Source organism: Lepidochelys kempii, chromosome 28 (genome assembly GCF_965140285.1).
Source record: "Lepidochelys kempii isolate rLepKem1 chromosome 28, rLepKem1.hap1, whole genome shotgun sequence".
Classification (NCBI taxonomy): domain Eukaryota; kingdom Metazoa; phylum Chordata; order Testudines; family Cheloniidae; genus Lepidochelys; species Lepidochelys kempii.
Window position 1 is genome coordinate 6,941,627 of NC_136407.1, and position 27,623 is coordinate 6,969,249.

At 49.5% G+C, this 27,623-nt stretch overlaps 1 protein-coding gene and 1 non-coding gene across 2 annotated transcripts in view; both read right to left on the reverse strand.

Moving 5' to 3' along the window:
* Positions 1–27,623, reverse strand: part of LOC140904241 (uncharacterized) — a 283,075-nt gene that overhangs the window by 17,422 nt on the left and 238,030 nt on the right. The window contains exon 6 of the mRNA XM_078850896.1: positions 11,345–12,009. Within this exon, the coding sequence (XP_078707022.1) occupies positions 11,345–12,009 (665 nt within the window). The remainder of the gene's footprint in view (positions 1–11,344; positions 12,010–27,623) is intronic.
* On the reverse strand, positions 1,076–1,147 carry TRNAG-UCC (transfer RNA glycine (anticodon UCC)). Its single transcript has one exon. It is a non-coding gene; the product is annotated as a tRNA-Gly (tRNA).

Below are 27,623 nucleotides of genomic sequence, written 5' to 3' on the forward strand. Positions count from 1 at the left end.
GCGTGAGAATTATTGTTTTTCCGTAAAGCCCCAGCTCCTGGAGTCAAGTGAGTATGTGATGATTTCAGCCTTGGCTCTTAAAGAAACAGTACGTGGCTGTGGAGAAAGCTTCAAAATGGGACCCCCCGTGCGCCCTAAATGCTCAACAAGCAGAAGGCGATTAAAAAGATCCAGAGCTCTCTTCCTTTTTTGCAGAATCTCATGGTTTTAAAGCCAATCTCGTGATTTTTGGTGCTCTTGACTCAGGGTTTTTGAACGTTTGGGGTTCGCCGTTCTGCAGACGGAGAGCTGGGCACCCTCCTTCACACCCAGGGCACCCAGACTTTGCTACAGCTTTAACTCTCTCTTCTCCTTCCTGCCGCTGTCATGCAGCGGGGAATCCCCGTTCCTAGACGTGCTTTTCCACAGACAGTGATGTCCCCCCAGGGCCGTTCCGGGGGCTCCAGGCCCCCACCCCAGGACAGACGGGGCAGTAACAGCACATCACCCCTTTGTGACTCCCAGGGACCCCACAGGGACAGCAGCTCCATGCTGGGCCCCAGGGCCCCCCCAAAGCACCTGGGGGAAGGGGGAAGTTCATCCCCCATCTCAGGGGCTCCTGCTGCCTGGAGGTGACCATATTCTCACAGCCCCTCCCCCTCACAGAGACACCCCATAGCCCCCCCCACCCCCTCACAGCCCCTCCCTTCCCACATAGAGGGACTTGTTTGCTGGGGCCTGACATTACAAACCCAGGTGTGAGATTTCTGAGGATTTACTCACGGAGCCCCCCACCCGGCCCCACACTGCTCCCCTGAGTGCAGAGGGGCTGGGCTCAGGTCCACCCCCTGACCCCGCCTGGGCTTGGCCTCTTACCCCCATGGGCCCCGCCCACGCTGCTCCTGTTCCCGCATTTGCTCCGCCTCTTCCCCCCCCCCCAGACCCTCACACCCACACTTCTCTGGGGAGGGGGCAGAGAGGGCCTCGGAGGAGGGGTGTAGGGGCAGGAGCAGTGGGCAAGCTGGGCCTTGGGGGAGGAGAGGAGCAAGCGGTGACTCCTTGGAACCAATTCCCGGCCAAGAAAAGAGCACGTCCCTGCATTGGCCGGGAATCGAACCCGGGTCAACTGCTTGGAAGGCAGCTATGCTCACCACTATACCACCAATGCCTCTGGGGAGAGTGTCTCCTACATGCCACTTATGCCAAATGACTCACGCCTGCAGTGCTCAGGAGCTGGCCGGACAGGCTGGAGGCAGCCTGTCAGCTGGGAGCGGAGACGGGCTCCCAGCGTGACGGACAGATGGGGACACGGGGTCCACACCCTAGCCTGCGGTAGCGTCCACCCCACCTTTGCCCTCTGAGACGGGCGATGAAAATCCAGGACCAGAATGGCAAATTTCACCACAGAAGGAAGGAGAGAGCTCTTTCTAAAGACCTTGGGCGTTGGTTCCTGCTACGCACAGGAGGGTTTGCTGCTGCTGACGATGCCGATCCTTGGGCTCTGCCCGGCTAAGGAACGACTCAGGCTGTTGCTCAAGTGGAGCCAGGAGATGATTTTTTGACAGGGACGGCTGCCTCGTCTTAAGGGTGTTCGTCGGTCACCTTCTAATCTAGCGGGTGCTTGGTACGTGCAGGCAGCCCCCGCTCCTGGGTCTCTCCCGAGGAAATAAAGTTTCTGCGCAAAAGCCCAACGCTTTTCACCGAAAGGAGGGAAAGGAAATGGCCAGCAGGACATAAGGAAAGTAGCGATTCTTAGGGGTGATCCATTATTTTTTGTCGAGGTCCAAATGTCTTGCTCCAGAGAAAATAATAATAAAAAATAACAATAACGATAATAATCGGTAGATAAAAAGATTTCGGCATCCGTTCGAAAGCGTCTGGCAGTCCAGATTTGGCCTGCCATCTGCCTGTTGATTACCCCTCTTCTACACGCATTGACTCTGAGAGGTGATTTCTTTCCACTCTCTCGGCTTTGAAGAGCGGGTCAGTTTTACCCTCGGTGTCCTACCAGGCTGACCAAGCCATGTTATCGACGACGGCGACACTAGGATTGAAGGATTATATCGTATTATAAAAAACTGTAAAGAAAGATGTTGTCTGAACGTGAGCTTTCCGTTCTGAACGGCCGGTTCCCCCAATTCAATTCCAAATGCTCGTCTAGAAATGCCCCCGGGACCCCCGCACTCCCCAGCAGGAGTGAAAGGAGAAACCCCCCCGCTCTGCCCTTAGCTCCAGGCTGATTCATCAGGGGTGGGGGGGAATGGACTTTCTTTGCTGCTGAAAGGGAGCCAGGGCAGTTCTCTGGGAATCAAAGTTCCCTCCCTGCTTCCTGGGGCCCTGCATGCTTTAGACCTGGGGTTTTTCTGAACCCCCCCAACATGCTATAAAAACTCCCCAGCCCACCTGTGCCACAACGGTTTTTCTGCATCTCCAGTAGATTAAAAGCCATGGCCAGTGTTAGGGGGTAGCAGGCAGGGCGATTCCCCGGGGCCCCAGGCAACCGGGGGCCCTGTGAAGTTAAGTTGCTCGGGCTTCAGCTTTGACTCCGGGCAGTGGGGCTCAGGCTTCAGCTTTCCCCCCTGGGCCCCAGTGAGGCTACTGCTGGCCCTGCTCTCTGGTTTATTTTGGCAGGTCCCCTGAAACTTGCTCACGGCCCCCCGTGACCCCTGGGTGAAAACCGCTGCTTAGTTCCTGTCCCGGAGGCCAGGCAGCTGCTCAGTGAGCTTCCCCCGTGCGGCTGGCCGTGCCTGAGTATCATAATCTGAAGGCCTGAGTTCAGCCATCAGCAAAGGCAGCAGGTTTGTCTCCCCACTTCAGCCTGGTCGGAGCAGAGCTCCGGGGGTCCCGGAGACTAAAGGCTCAGTCGGATTGATTGCCCCTCCACGCCCAGCGCACCCAGACTTGGCTGCAGCTTTAACGCTCTCTTCTCCTTCCTGCCGCTGTCACCCCCGTTCCTAGACCTGCTTTTCCACAGACGGTGATGTCCCCCCAGGGCCGTTCCGGGGGCTCCAGGCCCCCACCCCAGGACAGACGGGGCAGTAACCGCACATCACCCCTTTGTGACTCCCAGGGACCCCACAGGGACAGCAGCTCCATGCTGGGCCCCAGGGGCCCCCCAAAGCACCTGGGGGGAGGGGGCAGTTCAGCCCCCATCTCAGGGGGCTCCTGCTGCCTGGAGCTGACCATATGCTCACAGCCCCTCCCTCTCACAGCCCCTCCCTTCACACTGACACCCCCATGGACCCTTCCCCTCAGAGCCCCTCCCCCTCACACTGACACCCCTAGAGACCCTTCCCCTCAGAGCCCCCCCCCACACTGACACCCCCATGGACCCTTCCCCTCAGAGCCCCTCCCCCTCACACTGACACCCCCATGGACCCTTCCCCTCAGAGCCCCCCCCCACACTGACACCCCCATGGACCCTTCCCCTCACAGCCCCTCTCCCTCACACTGACACCCCCATGGACCCTCCCTCTCACAGCTCCTCCCCCTCACACTGACAACCCCATGGATCCTCCCCCTCACAGCCCCTCCCCCTCACACTGACACCCCTAGGGACCCTCCCCCTCACAGCCCCTCCTTTTATACTGACACCCTCATGGACCCTCCCTTACAGCCCCTCCCCCTCACACTGACGCGCCCATGGACCCTTCCCCTCACAGCCCCTCCCCTCACAGAGACACTCCATAGCCCTCCCCCTCACAGCCCCTCCCCCTCCCACTGACGCCCCCATGGACCCTCCCCCCAACAGCCCCTCCCCCTCATAGAGATGCCCCATAGCCCTCCCCCTCATAGGCCCTCCCCTTCACACTGACACCCCCATGGACCCTCCCCCTCACAGCCCCTCCTTTCACGCTGATACCCCCATGGCCACAATGATGCCCTGTAGTCCCGTCACCCCATGAACGTCCACCTCTTTCCCCTGTGGGCCCCAGTCCTTTTGCCCCCATGGGCTGGGCTGAGTGAGGGGGGTCTGGGCCTTTCCACCCTGTGCTCCCCCATGACCATGCTTGCTGCATCTAGCATGGGCCCCTCTGCCCCTCCCCGGGGGCTCGGAGGAGCTTTGGGAGACCTTGGGGGAGGGGCTATGAGTGGTTTGTGGGGAACAGAGGGGTTATCCGTGCAGAGCATTCAGGGGGGTACAGTAAATGGAGGTGTATGGGGCAGATTGGGCAGCAGCCAGGCCAGCAGGATAAGGGTTGAACCCCCTGCACTGCAGGGTTACCCCCACCAGGCACCCCACTCCCAGCACTGGGCCTGGGGGAGTTACAGACTGCTCCCCCATCTGCTAGCAAGGAACCCCCTGATCCCAGCACTGGGGCTGGAGGGGGGGATATACTCTGCACCCCTGTTGCCCCCCTGCTGCAAGCTGGCGCAAAGTAGGAGACATTTCTGTGCTGGGGGTGAGGGCTGGGATTGGATGTCATTTTACAACCCCAAACCCTTTAGAAATCATGAGTCAGTCCCTCCTCCTCTCCCCCACGCAGGTGAGATTTTGAGCACATGGGGTCAGTTTGTTCCCTGCCCAGTGAGAGCAGCCCCAGCTCCCTGCTCCTCCTGAGCCAGGCCATGCTCAGCTCCCCAGAGAAAAGCCCCAGGATGCTGCCGCTCGAGGGGACCCCTCCTACACACAGCCTGAAGTCCCTCTAAGCTGCCCCCACCGGAGGGGGACTCCACCCCCGTGCTGCCTCCTCCCCACCCGGAAAGGCAGCCCCGGTCCGAGCCGGCTCTGGAGACTGGACTCGTCTCTCACTCCAGCGCTTTGGTCTCCTCCCCTCCAGGGATTGTGGTTCTGATGGCGGCAGACCCAGGTGGCCCTGCGTGCTAGCAAGACGGGCCCGTTCCGTGCTTCAGCCTGCGGGCACAGGCTCCGTCACTGAGGCAGACAGGCTCAGTCCGGCACTCGCTAGAAACAGCCTCACCACTCACTTCGTTCGGGGCCTACACCGCTCCTGGATGGCCTGCAGGCTCCAGCCTCAACTTTCTACTGCCCAGTCTATGGCCCAAGACAGACACCTCAGTCATTCCAACTTGGCACAGGCTTTTCGCCTCCGTTTACAGCGCTTCACAGCAGACCCCCGCAACGTCAGCTGGGACTGACCAGGCCCAAAGCTGGGAAAACCAGAGAGGACCACAGCTGGACTTGGCCATGACAGCGACTGCAGAGAAAAAACTCCTGCCCGCAATGTTCCCTCTAATTTTTGACAGGTTTCAGAGTAGCAGCCGTGTTAGTCTGTATTCGCAAAAAGAAAAGGAGGACTTGTGGCACCTTAGAGACGAACCAATTTATTTGAGCATGAGCTTTCGTGAGCTTCCGATGTATGCATCCGATGACGTGAGCTGTAGCTCACGAAAGCTCATGCTCAAATAAATTGGTTCGTCTCTAAGGTGTCACAAGTCCTCCTGTTCTAATTTTTGACAGGCTGTGTGCGCAAAAAATTTCTTCGGTGAAAATTGTTGGGCTTCTGTGCAAATTTTTCTGTGCGCGGGGTTTTGCCGTGCGCGCGGGGTTTAGGATCTGCGTGTGCGTGCTCACGCACACAGCTTAGAGGGAACAGTGCCTGACCCTGCTTAAAGACACCCCCCCCCCACTGACCCCTCCACAAAACCCTGTACAATTCAGCCACTATGGTGTTGACAGACTAAATGTATGCGTGTTAAGAGGGCATATTGGGGTGTTGCCCTGGATTTGAGGGGTGTGTATACCCCAGAACGTGATCAAGCTAATTGCAGCCATATTATGTGCATTCAGCCACCATGAAGTAATGAAATAGAACACCGCATAGTTAAGGATTAATTTGGAGACAGGCTTTCAGACGCAAGGTCAAATCTAGCTGGCAGTTTTTGCTAAACAGAATGGGAGGGAGGGATAAACATGTAAACAACTGAGCCTGAAAACCTGGGTAGTTGGGAAACCTTGAGTCTCGATGCCGCTGATATGAAAAGTTTATTGAAAGTTAGAAAAGTGATGATTTAGTAGGTGTCATTATGACCTGTGTGTTGTGTAGAAGTTAGTTTTAAAAGATTAGCTAATATATTGCACTTTGGAGCAGTCCTCTGAAGCCATCTTGACACCCTTTCGCCCCGGTGGGACAGCAACTGTCCACTGCTAACCTGCTGTTAATTACTCAATACCATTCCAGATGTTAGGTAAATATCTGGGATGTTCTAAACCTATTGCTTATGTTCGTGGGTGCTTAAATCTGATAAACGTCAGTTTTAGATAGAGCACGCTGCCTTGCATGCATCTTATCAGACGGAAGTGCTGTGTTCCTGTTGATTTATTCCTTACACCTCCTCGAGTGAAATAGTTAAGTTGCCCCTGTTGGGGTTCTGTTGGGGGTTCTGCAGTTTTTCTGCAGAAAAGGACCTAGGGGTGACAGTGGACAAGAAGCTGGATATGAGTCAGCAGTGTGCCCTTGTTGCCAAGAAGGCCAATGGCATTTGGGGATGTATAAGTAGGGGCATTGCCAGCAGATCGAGGGACGTGATCATTCCCCTCTATTCGACATTGGGGAGGCCTCATCTGGAGTACTGTGTCCAGTTTTGGGTCCCACACGACAAGAAGGATGTGGAAAAATTGGAAAGAGTCCAGCGGAGAGCAACAAAAATGATGAGGGGACTGGAACACATGAGTTATGAGGAGAGGCTGACAGAACCGGGGATGTTTAGTCTTCAGAAGAGAAGAATGAGGGGGGATTTGATAGCTGCTTTCAACTACCTGAAAGGGGGTTCCAAAGAGGATGGATCTAGACTGTTCTCAATGGTAGCAGATGACAGAACGAGGAGTAATGATCTCAAGTTGCAGTGGGGGAGGTTTAGATTGGATATTAGGAAAAACTTTTTCACTATGAGGGTGGTGAAACACTGGAATGCGTTACCTAGGGAGGTGGTGGAATCTCCTTCCTTAAAGGTTTTTAAGGTCAGGCTTGACAAAGCCCTGGCTGGGATGATTTAATTGGGGATTGGTCCTGCTTTGAGCAGGAGGTTGGACTAGATGACCTCCTGAGGTCCCTTCCAGCCCTGATATTCTATGATTCTGTGATTCTATGAATGATGGATGGACGGTGGATGGACAGACAGATGGACAGTGTACACGGTGAGGGAGGGCCATCTCATCTGTATCTGAGGTAGACTGAAGAGGAAATGACTGGCAGTTCCTCATCCTATCCTAAGCACACAGACTCTGGAGGAAGCAGATGTAGGGTTTGTTAATAGAAGACATTCAGGGTAGCAGTTAACTATAAAGCAAAGGATTGTGTGGAGAACAGGGTTTTCTCTTGGGGGCCTGGGAGGGAAAAGAAATCTGCTAACTTTTTCCTGTGAATTCAATTTGCTTTTCTTGTTCTTTTCTTTTATACTGAAGACACCCAGAATGGAGATGGTGAAACATCTCCCTTAGGGAATGGTTTTGAATCCCTTTCCTTCACTTCTTACCACCTTTACCAGAGCAGATAGGAGGCATATGATTTGTTTTCAAGGACTTCTGGCCAATTTTCATTGTTTTCTTTCTAAACGTTTACCCCTGCAGTCAGCCTTGCGAGTTGGTTAACGTCTAGTGGGCAGCCATGACCACCCCTCCTTGGCTTAATTAAAGGGCAAAAAACTTCATTAACACAGAGTTTAGGGTGCCTGGTGGGATATCATCCCTTGCAGAACCTCAACTTCAGCACAACTCAAATGTCTGAAAACCAGGAAATTCACCATTAAGGTTGTCCACACAACCTTAACTCTGCCCTCTGTCCAGAATGCCCCAATGTGCCCTCTTAATGCACATACATTTACGCTGTCAGCATCACAGTGGCTGAATTGTACAAGCTTTCTACCTCCATTTACAGCCCTTCAAACCAGACCCCCAGCGTCAGCTGGGCCTGACCAGGCACAACCCGGGGCAAGTCAGAAAGGGGCGCAGGCTGGGCTTGGCCCTGGTCATGACTGCACAGCAAGCCCCCTTGCCTCTACTCAGAGACACTCCCCCACCTCACTGAGCCCCCTTCAGTGAGCCACACTGCTCTCTCTCTCTCTCTCACACACACACACACACCCAAAAGCCTGGGCCAGGAGAGCTGATTTTCTCTTGTGGTGTTCTGAGCCCCACACGATACAGCCAGAGTTGAGATCAGCACACCCTTCACATGCTCCTCCATGAGGACCAGGTTAATTTAGAGGGACTGGCTAGAATTTGCCCCCAGATTCTCTATGGCTCTGGCCCATGTCACTTATTGATAGAAATGTGACTCCATATCCGCTTATAATTTTTATTAAAATGAACAAATAAAATGAAGAACACACACCACACTAAGGCTAAGCCCCTATAAACACTAATAAACCAACTATGAGTTGAACGCACAGTTAGGAAGTTCAGCTCAAACCAGTAAATCAATGCATTAACAACAATATTGCACTGAAATCAGGTCACCAAACTGAGTCGAATCATCAGACACATACAACAGTTATTCAAAGCTTATAAATCCTAGCACAGTAACCCGAGCAGATGGGTGTCCATTTCGGGTACATCTCCACTGGAATAAGACCTGCAGCATGGCAAGAGATGGCCCGGGTCAGCTGACTTGGGCTTGCAGGGCCCAGGATGTGGGGCTAAAAATCACAATGTGTAAGTTCAGGCTTGGGCTGGACCATGGGCTCTGACACCCCACGAGGGGGCAGGGGTCTCAGAACCCAGGCTCCAGCCCAAGTCCTCACGGTGGGCAGGAGGTGCGGGGAGGGAGCGGGAGGTGCTGATCGGCAGGGCTGCTGGTGGGTGGGAGGTGCAGGAGGAAGGGGAGGAGCTGATGGGGGGGGCTGCAGATGGGTGTTTAGCATCCACCATTTTTTTCCCCATGGGTGCTCCAGCCCACTGCAGTGTAGACCGGACCTTTGACACGAAACCATAGAAACAGGACTCGACATTCGTGTGTTCTGCACGCCGGTCACGGAGGCTGACCCATCATTCCCTCACTTGCACAGCATGGAAGTCCCAGTTGCCCAACCAGGCAGACAGACTGGGATCCACGGGGAAGGAATGTCCTCTGAAGGCAACAACTATTCCTTTCTTCAGCTTACGACACTTTGGATCCAAACGGTAGAGGACAATTGTTCGCAGTCTAACCACGGCATCCTTTGACACTGTAATCAATGCAATTGAACTAGGGAGTGTTCTCAAAACAGTTTACCATAGTAACCCATAGCTTCTTTCTCCTGAGGCGAAAACCAACCACGGGCTGCCTGCTGTTTCTGCCTGAGTTCTTGACCTTCATCAGGGTAAATTTACACTTCTTTGGGAGAGAATCTTTTTTCCAAACAACCCAAAGTCTCAGCCGTGTTAGTGAGGAACGGCTTCCGCAAACATGCCCAGTTCATTTCTTTAATCGGATGGCACAGGTCTAAGTTAGGGACCAGTTGCAGGTCTGGATCAGAATCTCTGGAAGCTACCAGAGGTGGGGTTTCTTTCTGAAAATAGGTGGGGATTTTTTTTTTGCCGCTATCTCACATTTAACACTGATTTCATTCTGTGGACATCTGCAGCACCGACAAAGGGTGAGTTCAACAAAAACACCACCTCTGCATCTGCATCATTCGGGACAGCATTTCCCAAATCACAGGAGTGGCGAGGCGATCTCTTCAGGAATAACCCCCTGTAGGGCCTGGGTCACACCTTCTTTTCGAACCAAGAGACTTACAGTTTCCCAGTTCCAAGTCACTTACTGTGGAATTCTATTCCAAGATCATCTGAGACAATACTGACCCAAACAGTTGAAAACCACTGTAATTGTATTCAGTCACTTCAGTTAATTGCATGATTTCGGATGTCCTGTGGTTCACCATTTCAGAATGGAGATTTAAAGACAGTGCTGTTTCCTTGGTAACATGTCCAATAGCATGGAGTATTATCCTTTGTTGACTAAAGTCCACCTGAACTTCCTCCATGTCATCACCGAGTGGTGGGGGAAAAGCAAAAATAAATAAAGAAATGACTCTTTTAGCAAATGGTCATTTATCTCAAAGCCCACAATAAATCTAAGCTAGATTTGGTCAAACAAAATTAGTATCCAGTTATCTGACCCAGTGGCTTACAGGAAAGAGAGAAAAACCCACATCACAGAGGGGTAATAAAGACACTTTCAGTTACATATAAAATGAAATTCCAGAACAGGATACATCTGATGACTCAATCAGGACAAGAGATTCTCCCATCACATTCTCCTCCGATCCGTTCAAACCTGCTTCACTCAGCACTGTCTCATTATTATTGAGTTGTGTTATTCACAAAAGCTTTAGGATTATCATAACGGGGGAAAAGCAGCCAACCTTTCCATCTACAAACAATCCCATCTCAGCAGGGAAAAGCCCAGGAGTGTCTCTGCCAATAGATGGAAACTGGGATTTAAACTCCCACTGTGTCTGGGATCCATTGGAATTCCCCTTCCAGGTCAGTGACACTTTCATCTCCAGCCCTAATGAGTCTGATTTAGGATCAAAGGCACCAAAGAGAGAGTCTAAAGCACAGAGGGCTGAGAACACTGCATCATGGGACACTTTGGGTGGTGGAGGGGTAGAATGCGAAGAAGATAAACTCTACACAGCTCTTGTAGAAGGTAACACTGCTGGGGTGATGGGGAAGGAGAGAATCCCTCCAACCCATCCCATCTCTTTCTGGGGTCACAGAGGCTGAAATGACACTGTCCCCCCCCCCCCCCGCTCTTTGATATATTTAAATATATTTGTAATGAGAAAAATGGTACCCCAAAATAACCGCTGTTCAGTACCACCCAGGGCAATTTGAGAACAAGTGGGAATGAGGCAATCTGTTCCCTAAAGGGGAAACTTGGTGACCCTAACAATTGCTTTTCAGGGAGAGGCACAGTGTCAGTGTGATACTCCAGGTTGGTTTAGACTAGGACAAGTCATGGCTAGGTGAGGTGATGAGGAAACGGGCGTGATAACCCCGGCCACTCGACACGGGCTACATCTTTTGTGCAAGAGTAGTTCTGTTTTAACATGAGACGAGCTAATGCAAGCTAGCTAACTCCATGGAAAACCCTAGTGGAGAAAAGACCCTGGTAGATTTTATCTGGGAGATGTAGCTAGTGGAGATCACCCATATCTCTCCCAGCTGGTGCTGGTGGACATTCTTGGCACATACTGCCAGGACTCACAGGACAAAAGAGTTGATAGAAAGGACCACAGGATTCACCCCAAAAAAGGGCAAGCTGTAAAAGGCAAAAATGGGCATCTCTCTTGGCGCATCTGAGACGTAAATGGCACAAATAGCCTCAGAAGTCACTATGTGGGAATTAGCAAAAATATTAAAGAAAAAAAATCTATCTTTGGTCAGGTTTTTTTTTTTTTAATGATTTTTTATCACCCTTGTGGCTCTTCCGATGCGCAACAAGGTTTGAGCTCACAACGAAGCTTTTCCCACACTCTGCGCATAGGTAGGGTCTCTCGCCTGTGTGGATTCGCTCATGCCTGATCAGGTGTGAGCTGTCCGTGAAGCTTTTCCCGCTTTCGGAGCATTCGTAAGGTCTCTCTCCCGTGTGGGTTCTTTGATGCCTGATAAGGGCTGAGCTTTGAGTGAAGGTTTTCCCGCACTCACAGCACTCATAGGGTCTCTCTCCTATGTGGACCCTCTCGTGCCTAATAAGGGAGGAGCTGTCAATGAAGGTTTTCCCGCACTCACAGCACTCATAGGGTCTTTCTCTTGTGTGGGTTCTCTGATGCTTAATAAGGGCTGGGCTGTCACTGAACCTCTTCTGACACTCTGTGCATCCATAGGGTCTTTCTCCCGTGTGAATTCTCCGATCTCGGACACGGGTTGAGCTCTGGGTGAAAATTTTCCCGCACTCACAGCATTCGTAGGGTCTCTCTCCTGAGTGGAGTCTCTGATCTCTAACAAGGTGTGAGCTCTGAGTGAAGCTTTTCCCACACACGCAGCATATGTAGAGTCGTTCTCCTGTGTGGCTTCTTCGATGTGTGATAAGGGCCGAGCGGTAACTGAAGTCTTTCCCACACTCAGGGCATGTGTTGTTTCTGTCTCCCATGGGGATTCCCTGCTGGGCTGCGGTTTCTTTGAGGTCTTTGTGAGTTTGCCAACAATTAATGGATTGACCCACTTTCTGCCCTGGCTGGTTTCCCTGCTCTCTCCCTGGCCTGTGCTGACTCTTGCAGGCACTTTCCTGCTCACGACTCCTGGACACATTCACATTAGATCTTTGTGCTAATGCCCTGGGTGATTCCACTTGCTCCGCATCTTCCTGCTTTGGATTCTGCTCCTCATTCTCACTCACCATCCCATCACCTGCTGGGACAGAGAGAGAAACCTCAGAATCAGGAAAAAGGAAGAGAAAATCAAAATAAGTGCTGGAGAGAGAAAAAAACCAGGAACTGAATTCCCTAAAATCTTCCCCATTGGGGAGAGAAGAGGGGGATCAATTCTGCTTCCACCTCCTACCCAAAGGCTCACAGGAAAGGAAGGTCAGGAAGGGATCTGCTACAAGATCTGAGACAGAGAGCTCACAAGATCTTTTCAGGGAATCCCAGCTCTTTCCTTCAGGCACTGACAGATTCTGAGTTGGTTTTAATGATTCCTCACCTGTGCAGGGACCTCTCAGGATCGCCCTTTTCTCTGAGCCCTGCTGATGTGGGACCCACGGCTCCTCCCCTTGTTCCAGCTGGGAGATCACGTCAGGTTTCGAAACTGGAAACCCTGCTCAGGGGAAAGAAAACAAGTGGAGATCAGGTGAATTCAGGGGACATTTGTTACATTCTGTTAGTTTAAACCCAGCCGTAAAATCCTGGGCCCAGCTCCCAGATGCTCCAAGAGGCAGGTCACTCTACTTTGGAGGGATTTAACTATCACCATCTCTGCTGCAAACATGCACAACAGACATGTATCATCGAGGGGGCTCCTAAAACACAGAAGGTGACTCCATATCCCAGAAAGTGGAGAAGCCAGCTAGCGGGGAAGCCACCGTGTAACTGCTTCTTACTGACAGAGAGAGGCCCAGAGCCAGTGATGGGGAAGATGGGCTGGCCATCTAGGGATGACACTCCCTACAGTATGTCAGGGGAGAGGAAAGCATATTTTGAAGAACTGGGGAATCGAGTAAGTCAGGTGTGAGCGGGAGAAGTATGGGAAAATCTGGAGAAGTTTGGAGAGTTAGAGGCTATAATGCAGGAGCAACGTGCTAATTCCTCTTGAAAAGGAGAATATAAAAAGATTAAAATCAGACCAAGCCCAGGGGCTGACTTTTGTTTTTGCTGGTGGGTGCTCCACCCCCACTCTGCCCCCACTCTGCCCCTTCCTGCCCCCTCCCATGAGGCCCCCCTGCTGCTCACTCCTCTCTGCCCTCTCCCCCCCCAAGTGACTCCCACCCATTCCTCTCCTCCCCCTCGGCTCCTCCCACCCACCCACCCGCCGCTTGCTCCTCTCTGTCTCCGGAGCACCCATGGAGTCGGCGCTTATGAGACGACGTGACCTCGGGAGGCACCGGCTCACAGATCCAAGGCGCCGGTAGGGAATAGAGATTGTGGCTGCTGCAGATGGGGAGGGATGGGTGAGAACCGATGTGTCCCCAGAAGTGTCACTATAACACCACCAAAGGCACATTTGTGCCAGGGAAAGGCTCGTCTTGGGGCTGTGAAGAACATAAGGGTTCAGGAAGGGTGGCTCGGGCCACAGTGAATGGATTGGCTTGCAAGGGTTAGATTTTTATTGGTACATGTCAGTAAACGTTGATTTCAGACACACAAACCAAGCAAACAAAATTCCACTGATGATAACAGTGTAGCGCAGCTAGGCAAAAGAAGAAAAATACAGCTTGAGAACTTATTAGAGATTGGTTTAAGGATATTTAATTTGTATAGTCGGACATGGTGATGCTGATAAGTTGTTTCTAATGGTTATAACTATTTCAAGGTCTTCTGTGCCCTGTTCCCAGAGCGTTGGGTAGCAGGGGAGGGCAGAGGGCTAGTGTGTGTGTCACTGGCATGTTGGGGTGATGCTGAATCAGGGCAGAGTTAAGGTTACATTGTGGGGGTGACATGAACCTTAACTCTCCATTTCCCCTTCTAAGAACCGAGGGGATGGGAATCCTTACCCAGCGAGGTCACATTCTCATAGGTCTCCTGCATGACGTCTCTGTAGAGGGCTCTCTGAGCGGGGTCCCGCAGAGCCCCCTCTTCCCTGGTGAAATACACAGCCACCGCCTCGAAGGTCACCGGCCCCTGAAAGAGCCAGAGCCCCCCACTCAGGACCTGCTGCCCCACTCACAGCCCCACTATTCGTGGGGGAGAGGAGCCAAACAAATGGAAGCTCTGGGAAGCTCCCAGTCAACAAAATCCCACCCCCCACCCCGCTCAGAGCATCCAGGAAACACCAGGGTGAGGGGCAAAGAGAGAGCCCCTCGTCTCTCCCAGCAGATGCATCACACACCTACTAGCCAGAGACGGATACAGGAGATGGAGCCCCTAGCAGGGTCCAGGGAGAGCTCCCTGGTAGGAAGCCCAACGCCGTCCCCAGTGCCAGCAGCTAGATGTGGGGGTGCAGAGCATCTCCCCTAAGCCTCACTGGTTGGTGCCCCCTTCATATCCAATGGAAGCTTCTGATCAGTAGTTTCAGACTCCAGCCCTGGGAGTCTGGTGAGTTTTTTCCCCACTCCTGCCCAGGGGAGTTGTATCCTGTTCCACAAATAAGGGAATTTCCACATTGACACCCCCGCCCCCACACCCCATTCTCTGTTCCTAGAACCTAGGGCCCAGGTTAAACAAGTCCCAGCAAGTTTGTCCCACACTTTCCCCCCTCCCTTTCTCCACCCTGTGTATTTCCTGCCCCGCTCCAACCTCCAGACTAAACTGCCCAGAAGTTCCCATCTCCGGTGTATTTGCTGCCCCTCTCCCTCCAGCAGGAACCCACCAGCAACCCCCCCGATAATCCCTACCTGAACTGGCTCCTCTGCAGCCATTTCCCTTCCCCGCGACCGTCCTGTAGCAGGCTGGGATGAGCTGGAGCGAAACATGGACATCGTTCTGCAGCGTGGCAGGGCGAGAAGAGCTACAAGGGAGATTTCAGAACAGGCTTTCGTTCATTTCACTTCACGGCTCCAACCAGGCCCTTTTTCAGTAGCCATTCTAGCCTCTGCCATGAAAATAAAAGGAGCACCCAACAGATACGAGCTGATAGCAATGGGGCGACAGTAGCTGCCAAGACATCTGTTATGGCCAAAGAGAAAATGGCCAGTACGTTTTTGGAACATATTGCGGACAACTTTTGTTTCCGAACACGGAAGAGGTAACCACGGGGAGAGCCATCTGAGACGGGATTCTGACTAGCAGGGAGGAATTGGTTGTGAAGGTAATTTGGGTGAAAGCGATCATGAGATGATGGACTTAATGAGTCCAAGGAAAGGCAGGTGTGAAAGCCGCAGAATGAGGACACTGGACTTCAAAAAAGCAGACTTTAACAAACCCAGAGAACGGGTCCGTAAGGTCCCGTGGGAAGGAAATCTAGAGGAAACAGGAGTTCAGGAGACCTGGCAGTTTCTCAAAAAGATCATATTAAAGGCTCAGCGGGAAACTATCCCAAACGAAAGGTCAGAGTAAGAGGCCTGCATCAGTAGCTCTTGAAAAGAAGAAGGAATCCTTCGAAAACTGGAAACACGGAGAGCTGCTAAGGACGAGTCCAGACGAACAGCACAAGGGTGTAGGTACAAAATTAGAAAGGCTAAAGCACAGGGTGACTCACTCCAAGCAAGGGACATAAACGACAATAAGAACTGGTTCTAGAAGTAGATTAGGCCATGTCTACACGAGAGACCCTACAGCGGCCTAGCTGTATCGATGCAGCTGCACGGCGGTCAGGACTCCCGGGTACCTGTTCTATGCCAACGGGAAAGAACTCTTCCGTCGACATAATTAAACCACCCCGTAACGAGCGGCGGTACCTATGTCAGTCGGAAAGTGTCTGCCGTTGACATAGCACTGTCCACACCGGCGCGCCTGTCAGCGTAACTTATGTCAGTCCGGGGTTTGTTTTTTTTCACACCCCTGAGTGACATAAATTTTACCGACAAGAGCAGACATAGCACTTTCCCCAAACTCTCCCTCGATCACTTGGGAGTCTCCGGACCATGAGATGATGTCGGCAAAGCCTAGGGCTGCCCTAGGGGGCTAGCACCAGCTGGAGAAAGTCCTCACCTTGGCTGGGCACCTAGGAAACTTTAATTATGGCGACTCCCTGGCACAGATCCCGCTGGGGGAGCAGCAGCTGCTAAATCTGGTCTCCCAGATCACAATGGAGGCTGCAGCCCCTGACCCAGGAAACTCAACACCAATATCCTGAGAGAGAGAGAGACACACACAGAGATAACTTCGTCCCGTCCTTTAGCAGCACCCAGAGCTTCTGGTGACAGCAGATAATGGAACCAGCTCCCCACAGGGACAGCTGATCTCATTCGCCCCCCTGTTAATCTGGAGTCACTCCTCATCCTCCTCTGCAATGAATCCGGATTAACACTGGTCTCAACGAGCCCAGAAACATGGGTCAGGAGGGAGGCAGCCACAATCCTTTTAAACAGACCCATTGCTGAGGGGAGTTTAACCCCCTCCGTCCCCCCCCCATCTCTAGAAAAAGGACTCAGGGCATCAGTTTTCCTTCCAAAATTCCTCCAGTTTCAAAGGGTGGGGGGAGAAGCAAAATCTGTCATGATTTTATATCAGTGTTTGATAAGTGGATAGAAAGATATCACCACCCTGTGCCAGCCATTCACGCAGGTACAGGGAACCCCAGGTGGGGTGCTGCTTTCACAGGAGAATGAAGGATCCAAAATACTTAAGAACTTTGTCCATGATCTGCCACTGGCCTCCCTGGAGCGCCCCCCAGAAGTGGCTGCATCTCAGTGTTGCAGGAAGCAACCCCTCGTGGAGACCGTTGGCCGTGGGGTTTGGGACACTTCTGGAGAAAGCGGCGATGGGTTAATACAGGAGCACGGAGAGTCTCAGCCACCCTGGGCACTGCTTGGGCTAGCAAAGAGCCAGTTACACCCTACAGCAGAGGAGTGAGCCCCTCATCCTGTGCCATCAATGTCCAGCCAAATCTCCTGTGAGCACTGATTCGCTGAAGAGGGGGAGGCCTCTGGCTTTGATGGGCATTCAATGTGGGGCAAGTCTCTTTCACCAGCAAACATTTTTAATGGAGATAAAAGGGGGGAACAATTGATTCTCAAAGGAGAGGGGAAAGTTGATCATTTGGGAATTTAACCCTCTGGGATCTCCAGTGTGGAGAATGACTTGGGGCTACTGGCTCCCACCAGAAACAGAGACATTTCTGCATTTAAAAAACACGAGGAACATCCCGCAAACTGGAGAGGATTTTTAACTGACATTTCATAATGACATGGAGAAAGGCAAAATGCGAGGTTTGAGAGCCATGTTCGGTAATGGGACAAAGACAGGTGGACATCTGAGGGATATTGGATCCATTTTCTGAAAGGACAGCGGGGAAATGTGGGATTTTCCATCCATAGCGGGTGATAGGTAAAGAAGTAAAATTTGAATGACTGGCTTATCCATATTTTATAATATGGAGAAAGAGAGAAACAGGCAACGTTCGCCAGGACTTTGGTATCAACATGCCAGACAGGGGCAAAACCGGGGGAGATTTTATATTAATAATCTTTTAGAATTATTGAAACCGGGAGCAATCTGGGACATATGAAATCAGTAATACCTAACTAGCGAGAGAGGAGGATGGGGGGTTAGGGTGTTTTGTATGTAGCTTTGATCATGGGGGAGAAAATGGGTCCAAAATTGATACTATGAGGGGGGGAAAAAACCACAAAGTTCTATGGGGATTTTATATTGATATTCAATTCTGAGTGGGAAAGTTTGAAAGGATTGTAGATGACGGTTCGGTAAACAGACAGTACTGGTTCCCCAGCGCCAGCCCCAGTCCCATGGGCAGCAGGGAACCCTTGGGGAGGCTGCTTTAAAGGGGCAGAAGAGGGGGTGCGGATCTGGACGGCTCCTTGGCAGTGGGGTGGGGATGGGCAGGGGACAGGCAGCTGGTGGCTGCGGGGTACTTCCATTGGGCAGACGGGCAGGCACCTGCTGGGAGTGGTTTCCCCGTTGGTGACACTTGCTCCTGCTTTCCCCTGCGGTGCCCCTTCCAGGCCCTGTTGCTGGCAGAGAACGGCCGCCCCACCCCAGAGCCAGCCAGGTTTCGGGGCTCTCCCAGGCTGCACCCCCTAACCCCTTTCCCCTTTAGGGGATGACTCACAATTTCCCACCCAAACAAGGACCCATCACTGCAGATAACACAGGTGGGAAAATATCCCAAATCAGAGGAGATTTTAAACAGGCCTTTGAGAATTAATGCAGCAAAATCTCGGGAGGAGACCAGAGTGTCAAGTATCGGGGGGTAGCCGCGTTAGTCTGTATCCACAAACACATTTTCCCTCCATGCAGCTGAAGAAGTGGGGTTTTTACCCACGAAAGCTTGTGCCCGAATAAATCTGTTAGTCTTTAAGGTGCCACCGGACTCCTCATTCGTTTTTGAGGAGAACAGAGAAAGGCTCAGTCAACTGGAAGAAAAGGTGACGTGGATTTGATACGAGTACTTGCTGATTAGAAAGAAAGGGGGAAGATTTGTATGAGTGAGAAGTGGGACAATCCGATTTCACACAATCATAGAATATCAGGGTGGGAAGGGACCTCAGGAGGTATCTAGTCCAGCCCCCTGCTCAAAGCAGGACCAATCCCCAATTTCTGCCCCAGATCCCTAAATGGCCCCCTCAAGGATTGAACTCGCAACGCTGGGTTTAGCAGGCCAATGCTCAAATCACTGAGCGCCCCCCCCCCCCCCGCAGCCCCCTGCAATCTCCTGCCCGCCCAGAGCCAGGTCCATCTCCCCCCCTTCACACGGTCTGCCCCCTCCCTCCACCCCAGCTCATTTCTCATCCCTCCCTCCCTGACCCACAAAGGTAGAAACCACAGCGGGGCCTGGTTTCCTTCCCCACCTGAATCCCCCCAGCGGGGCCCCAGGGCAGGGGGCTTCCCAGATGCTGCCAGATGTGAGCTTCCCAGACCCCTTTGTGCAGAGGGGCACTTCCCTACCCCTCCCCGGGGGTCCCTCACTCACCAGGGGGCTCCTGGTGCGGGCAGAGTCCGGGGGGGCTGGTCCCAGCTGGAGAAAGCCCCCCCCGAGCCGGGAGGGGTTAATGACACCCCACCAGCACAGACCCCGGGGAGCAGCAGCAACCTCTGGTCCGGGGTCTGGGCTTTGTTCTCCAGGCTCCTTCCTCCAGCCTCCAGCGGCTCCAGCCCCTTCCTGTGTCTTGCAAACACCAACCTGGGCTGCAGCCAGAGATACCCGCCCCCAATACACCTCGTCTGCCAGTCCCAGTCCCAGGGGTGTGTGGGTCCCCCATGGGAGCAGGAAAGTGACCCATTCTCCCAGCCAGAGAGGGAGAGGAGATGGGGAAGGGGCTAGAAAGGGAAAGAGGAGAGAGAAATTGAAAAGGGGGGGTGGGGTGGAGGGAAAAAGAAGTGGGGTTGGGGCGGGGGAAGAGTTTCCCAGCTCCTTTTGCTGCCTGGCCCTGGCTGGTTCCCACTGGGAGCTGGGGAAATCCCCATCCCAGTGTCTAGTGAGTCCCAAGGGAACTCGCCCCGGGGGTCTCCTTCAGGCTGGTGACCCGCCGGGCTGAGAATGGCAAAATCTCAATGCTGCTGTTGCCCCTTTGTTACCCCTAGGGTCTGCTTCCCTGGGGCAGGGACTGTGGGGGGACACCAGAAAAAGCCTCACACTTAAGGCCCCCCATTATTACATTACCCTGCTGATACCAGCCTGGCCCCGCTGCTGAGCGAGAGGTGGCCTGGGCCCTGCGGGTTGGTGGCTTCCCAGGGCAGGAGAAATCGGTGCACAGAGGCTGTGCATTCTAAGTGTGATTTGCTTTCTGTACACAAATACTCCTGCAATAGAGATCAGCCGCACACGGACAACCCCTCTCCACTGTTCCCTCCAAGCTGTGCGCGTCTGCATGCTCACGCAGATCCGAAACCCCGCGCACACAAAAATTTGCACAGAAAAACTTTTTTGCGCACATGGCCTGTCAAAAATTAGAGGGAACTTTCATAGATTCATAGATACTAAGGTCAGAAGGGACCATTATGATCATCTAGCCCGACCTCCTGCACAACGCAGGCCGCAGAATCTCACCCACCCACTCCTGCGAAAAACCTCTCACCTGTGTCTGAGCTATTGACGTCCTCAAATAGTGGTTTAAAGACTTCAAGGAGCAGAGAATCCTCCTGAAAGTGACCCGCGCCCCATGCTACAGAGGAAGGCGAAAAACCCCCAAGGCCTCTTCCAGTCTGCCCTGGAGGAAAAGTCCTTCCCGATCCCAAATATGGCGATCGGCTGAACCCTGAGCATGTGGGGAAGATGTTCTTGAGGTAGTTTTCTAAGGGGTCTGGTATATTCTTGAATGAATCGCCTGCAGTAATTGCAGATGGCCAGGAAATAACATAGTTCTGACACACTGGAAAGAGTATTAAAATTCATTGGCGTCTGCAATTTATGAGCTTACAGTAGAGTGAATTTTGAAGGCTAAATAATTTACTCTTTTCTGGCTCATTGACCTTTTACTAATGACAAATTTTCCCCAGCAACAATGGTACTAAAAATTAAAGTATTATGAACATCAGTGGTTATTTTTTATTTGCTTGCTTGTTTTGCTGTAAATAAAGCTTTATGAATGAAATAATTAAATTTACTTGGGGAAATTTTTACGCCAAAGGGCATTCTTTTTCAGCTATATTACGTTTTTTAACAAATGAAAGCTAGTTTGTGTTGGGGTTTTTTTTGGAATCACTTTTAGGGTTTAGAAACTTTGCTATGTTTAAGAGGTTGGTTGGTTTGTTTTTTAAACTTAGCTTGGCTACATTGTGATGTACAGATTGCACGGGCTACTTATTTAGGAGGATTTTCTTAGTTGTTTATAATTAATTAACTTTTACAGCTTAGATTTTTTTTTTAAACTGGCACAAGGGTACATTATATGGAGAAGAAATTCTTCAATATATTTATGTATATATCCTAGGAAGTTTAAATTTTCTGTATGCATTTTTGAGCAGTTCATAGAATATGATATCATTTTTCACACTGATTTGATGATGAAGGGGTTTTAATTTTTATTGTGTGGAGGGTTTTTTTACACACGTCAGACAGTTTTTAGAAAACAGATTTTTTTCATTCAGTTTTTATCTTTAAAGGCTAAACTATTAGCAAGCTTCGTTTCATTTTTTTCACTTGTTTTGGAAAATATGCATCTTTGGGGGAGGAATTTCCATTTTTTTTAACTTTACGCAGCATGATAGATTGTCAAACTGATGTTATTGCACTAGAATTAAACAGGATTTCATTTGTGTGTGTGTTCCGTTTGTTATTTAATCGTATTTTTCCACTTGAATTAGCTAGGTGTAGGGAGAATTTTGTGATTTATTGTTTTTGAATGAGTGTTAAATTGAAAGGAAGGTACAGTACAACACATACCCTCTCTATTAAGTTTAGTTCGGGGACTTTACCAGTAGTGGGTAACTGATGGGACAAAGTTTTGTCCTTTCCATATGGAAGACAACGCAATACCTACATTAAATGGTGCAAGAATTTTTTAATACTTTTAGACAATGGATTATGCACTAAAACAAAGGCATTACCCTCCTTAAAATTTACGAGATGGTCTTCTTAAAGCTAATATTAGGCTCATTTCCTGGAAATGTTGAGTGGGATTGAAATAACCCATGGGATCATCCCACACTTGTCCTTTCGGAATTACCACATGTTCTGGGCCAAGGTGTTCGAAGCACCGCAGGCTGGCAGAGGTACTCTGAAAAATGAGACCCACACGCAGCTAAGCCGCGAGTTATTGGCTTTATTGAAGGTTAGTGACACACCCGCAACGGGGACTCCAAGCGTTGCTGTCACGGAGGCGGAGAACCCAGCACACCGGAGCTTTGCCTGGGACGGAGTCCAACGAAGGGGTAAACAGCGAGCCATAATAAGCACTTCCACTACCTGGCAAAGGGCCATGCAGGGCAGACAGAACCGGCCTAAAGCTGGTTACAGCTGGTTTCCCATGTCCTACAGTGACCGGGCGGCCTCGAGAAAGCGGAAGTTCCCTAGCTAGGCTGTAACAAAGTCTTCGGCAGTCCCTTACATCATATTTATAGCAAAATTCTCTGCAAAGGGTGGAATTTCTCCAGAAAATTCACACATTACCCATGTGACTTGAAACTGTTTGGTCAGATTTTAACAGGCCTTTGGTGGGATTTAGGGACACTGGATTGTTCTTTAAAGAGAGACAATCTTGCTGGCATTCAAAATAGACCAATGCAGTTGCTCCTCGGTGTAGACGAAAAACGAGAGTAGGCCTAAACTCTGGTCAAGATAACTGTGTACGTGGTCACCGGGCAGAAGAAGAGAGTGTGGAAAATTACTAACAAGACAGAATTGCAGTAACCAGTCTTGTCTAATGTAACTTCAACAATTAGTGTTGGGAAAGCCGGTAACCGCAAAAGAACAACCTGTGAAAAACAGGAAAAGCTTGTTTTTTCTGTGTTCCTAATAAGGGAAAATATTAATAAGGAAGTATGTGTAACTAAATTGTGGTTTTGAGCTGTCTAAGCTTCTGTGTTCCCTTTTTCAGCAGAGCAGCAGCTTGGCTGGCTGACTCGCCCTGCATGCGCATGCTTGAATAAAGGTAGCCTCAGGCGGATCTGATCCAAACACAACGCATGGTTAATTTTCCCCAACACTAGGTATGGTAGCTCTTGGACTACGCTTCGGCAAAGGGTGAATTTCATATTCCCTACTTGCATGGGGAGCCAAATCACTCTCCAAACCTCAACATTTTGAGCTTTCCCAAATACGTTTATGGAAGAAAATTCTTTTATATCTAGGCTGTATCTTGGATTGCTTCGGTCTAGCTGTTTATATACGTTAAAGACTATTTAGAAAGGAGAGAAAGACACCCATTAAGACACTGATGTCCTTTTTATTTTTATCGGTAAAAACACTTTTTGCATTCATTTTTGGGTAAAGAACACACAAACGGCAGGTTATATATATTGTTTGTACTTTGGCCAGATCTCTCTTTGAACCGGCTTCAAGCCGTAAGAAGAAGGGGGAGGAATGGTAGAAAAGTAAAGCAGGGACCGTTGGGAGAGCAGATTGGCCAAGGGAGGGGAGGGAAAGAGATGAACCAGGGAAGGGTTTAGACAAAGAGGAGTGGGGAAGAGAGGCAGAGGGGAAAGGAAAACGTGTATGGGAAAAACTCCTTACTTCTATTGCTTTTTGGGTGCACTTGTTCTGTGTGGGAGAAACAGTTTTTAAGCATCCACGACCGGCTGACTCAAACGGTTTCAAGCTGCTTTTCTTTTCATAGGAAGATTTTACCTTCAATTGTAAAACTCCATCTTTCCAACCTGCTTAGCTTTAAAGTGGGTAAGGCGACTCACTCCACAGCCATGTGCTGTCTTTAGAACCTTTACAGGCATAACCGGGCTGTGCGACTTGTGAAAACGCGACATGAAATCACAACATTTTGAAAGCTGGCTTTTATTAAAATTTTGCATAATAAAACTGTATTTTCCCCTTATTAGGAGGCAAAGATTTTGCAAGGGCATTGAAAACGAAGGCACTTTTAAACATTTTTGAGCTTTGCAATTTAATAGCAAAAAGAACAGGAGGACTTGTGGCACCTTAGAGACTAACCAATTTATTTGAGCATGAGCTTTCGTGAGCTGCAGCTCACTTCATCGGCTGTAGCTCACGAAAGCTTATGCTCAAATAAATTGGTTAGTCTCTAAGGTGCCACAAGTCCTTGTTAGGGGGCTTATTCCTTCACCCACTTACTTCCCTGGTCCTTCTCGCATCAACAGAGAGCAACAATACCCGAAGTCCAAAGGTGCAAACAATTCGATGTTTATTGGGGTGAACTTCCAGCAAGCATGATTCCAGTTTCCTTCCTTAGTATCCTCCTTCCCAGCTCTGACACCACAGAGCCTTACACCTGTGTCCCTGTTCCGATTCCTGCCCTTAGCCAAGCATGATTCCAACTTCCTTACTCCCATTCCCTGTTCCCATCTCCCCCTTTAGCAAAACATGATTCCAATTTTCTTACCCCCATTCCCTGTTCCCATCTCACACACCCACATGCCCACCCCCACCCACACCCCCGTCACTTCCTCATTGACTACAGACTATATAGTAAAACTTGAGTTCTGCTTAGCTATACCTTAACCAATCATTTTCCTGAAATTTAACTAACCAATCCTAACATATTGTAACATGATTATGGAACCAATTATATCCCACCACCTTAATTAGTTTACACCCAGCAAAATTAATTATACAGCAGACAGGAACAATCACAGAACCAGACAGAGATTATACAGACCAACAACAGCAAAGTGGGAACTATAATGACAAGACAATACAGAAGTGAGGATTTCACATCCCAGCTATTGATAAGTGAGTTCTTGCCAGACAGGATGCTATCAAACTAAGTTTCCTTTGACATTTGCTAGGCACTTCCCTTTCTCTGGAGGTGATAGGAATACAATCCTGTCCTGACAGTGCCTAACAGCCCAATAGCACCTTATTTCAATGTGACTAGTTTGGGATGTGAGGATGTGACCGGTCGCTTCCCAGCTTATGGCTGCCTCTGCTGCTTAGCCAAAGGCCTGAGCCTAAGAACAGGGCCTCAGACTGTCACAGTAAGAGAAGGCCCTTACACTGGCAGACAGTGATTTTGATTCTTTCTTTTATACCTCTATAACTAGCCAAGTGATAAGAATACACCTAAATTCTTAAAGTACAGGCCTTTGCAGACAGGCCTGAATATCTATATCCTAACCGTCCTCCTTTTCTTTTTGCGAATACAGACTAACACGGCTGCTCCTCTGAAACCAATTTAATAGCGTTTCTGGATGTTATTACCTCAGGCTGTTAAATTAAAATACCTTTTTATTGCTAGGCTTTATTTAAAAAAAAAAGAAAAAAATTATATACTGCTATTTTTTACAGATAATGAGGTTCCGAGGTTAGCCAGAGCGGTGGATGGACGCAAAAGAGGAGGCTAAAGAGGGAAAGAGGAGTAGAAAAGGAAAAGGAGTAGACCTCTGGTTTCCAGGGCAGAAATCTTTTTGTTTATTTTAGTTAATGCTTTCTTTTATTTTACTAACTATTAGTAATTTTTACAGTGGAGATCTTGTTCGTTTGTTCACTTGGATTGTGTTTTACAGCTTTTCAGCACGCTTTAGGACTTCACTTATTCAGTCTGTTTTAGGGTTTATCCACCCAAGCAGAGCGACTTTGTATTTGAGAATTTAATGTCCTGGTAAAAAGTACCTTAAATTACGCTCTTTACACTGGGGATGTGTTGGAACTTCCCAGTAGGTTTGCCGTAACTTTGTGTAATGCTTGGAAGTTCTTGGTCCTTTTTGTTTAATATTATAAGCTGTTTGCCTAGCGGTGAGGAAGTACAGTTCTTAAAAATACCACACCCTCCCCTTAAAGCTAGCAATGTTAGTTTAAAATGCTGCTGACATGTTGTTGACAAAGGTGCTGTTTACTCTGTAACCATTTAGTAGACATGTTTCAATAACTGTATTTTGTCTTGTGGCACCTTAGAGACTAACAAATTTATTTGCCTCTAAGCTGCCACAAGTCCTCCTGTTCTTTTTGTGGATACAGACTAACACGGCGGCTACTCGGAAACCTGTATTTTGTCTGTGAGAACTAACTTTTTTGTCTTCAATTTTTTTTTTAAACAACAGTTAAGTACCAATAAATAACAGCCTTTCGATTAGCTGGATTAAACGTCATTATTTGGCTAATACAAATAATATAATACAAAATAATTTTTACTCGCTACTTTGGAATTTTTGCTTGTTTGTACTGTTGTTTCAGGCGTGCTTGCTTTATATTTTTGCTAATTAATTTAAAGCTTTTAAAAATAGTTTTAGAGGAAGCAAAGGTGAGACAAGTGTAAATTTTTGATGATTTTTAACCATGTTATTTTGTTCTTGCGCCACGGTATTTTTTTAAACTAAGCTTTTCCAAAGTTTTAGCTTTTCCCTCAATGTCACTTGAGCTTTTAAAACATTTTGCAGTTTTTTTGGTATCAACCCTTTTGCTTTTAGAATCATAGAATCATAGAATCATAGAATATCAGGGTTGGAAGGGACCCCAGAAGGTCATCTAGTCCAACCCCCTGCTCGAAGCAGGACCAATTCCCAGTTAAATCATCCCAGCCAGGGCTTTGTCAAGCCTGACCTTAAAAACCTCTAAGGAAGGAGATTCTACCACCTCCCTAGGTAACGCATTCCAGTGTTTCACCACCCTCTTAGTGAAAAAGTTTTTCCTAATATCCAATCTAAACCTCCCCCACTGCAACTTGAGACCATTACTCCTCGTTCTGTCATCTGCTACCATTGAGAACAGTCTAGAGCCATCCTCTTTGGAACCCCCTTTCAGGGAGTTGAAAGCAGCTATCAAATCCCCCCTCATTCTTCTCTTCTGCAGGCTAAACAATCCCAGCTCCCTCAGCCTCTCCTCATAACTCATGTGTTCCAGTCCCCTAATCATTTTTGTTGCCCTTCGCTGGACTCTCTCCAATTTATCCACATCCTTCTTGAAGTGTGGGGCCCAAAACTGGACACAGTACTCCAGATGAGGCCTCACCAATGTCGAATAGAGGGGAACGATCACGTCCCTCGATCTGCTCGCTATGCCCCTACTTATACATCCCAAAATGCCATTGGCCTTCTTGGCAACAAGGGCACACTGCTGACTCATATCCAGCTTCTCGTCCACTGTCACCCCTAGGTCCTTTTCCACAGAACTGCTGCCTAGCCATTCGGTCCCTAGTCTGTAGCTGTGCATTGGGTTCTTCCGTCCTAAGTGCAGGACCCTGCACTTATCCTTATTGAACCTCATCAGATTCCTTTTGGCCCAATCTTCCAATTGGTCTAGGTCCTTCTGTATCCTATCCCTCCCCTCCAGCGTATCTACCACTCCTCCCAGTTTAGTATCATCCGCAAATTTGCTGAGAGTGCAATCCACACCATCCTCCAGATCATTTATGAAGATATTGAATAAAACCGGCCCCAGGACCGACCCTTGGGGCACTCCACTTGATACCGGCTGCCAACTAGACATGGAGCCATTGATCACTACCCGTTGAGCCCGACAATTTAGCCAGCTTTCTACCCACCTTATAGTGCATTCATCCAGCCCATACTTCCTTAACTTGCTGACAAGAATACTATGGGAGACCGTGTCAAAAGCTTTGCTAAAGTCAAGAAACAATACATCCACTGCTTTCCCTTCATCCACAGAACCAGTAATCTCATCATAAAAGGCGATTAGATGAGATTTTACTCTTTTAAATTCTTGCATTTTCCTGATTTAATTATTTTAGTAACTTTATTGTGCACTTTTAATTGAAGGAACACCCGTTGTTTATTTCTTGTTTAGTAAGTTTATATCGTCTGATTTTAAAGCTGTCTTTTTTTTTTAAGATTGCTAAGTTTTATAACTGTTTTATGTTCTTGAATGGCTGCTATTTTTTGTAAATATAAAAGCT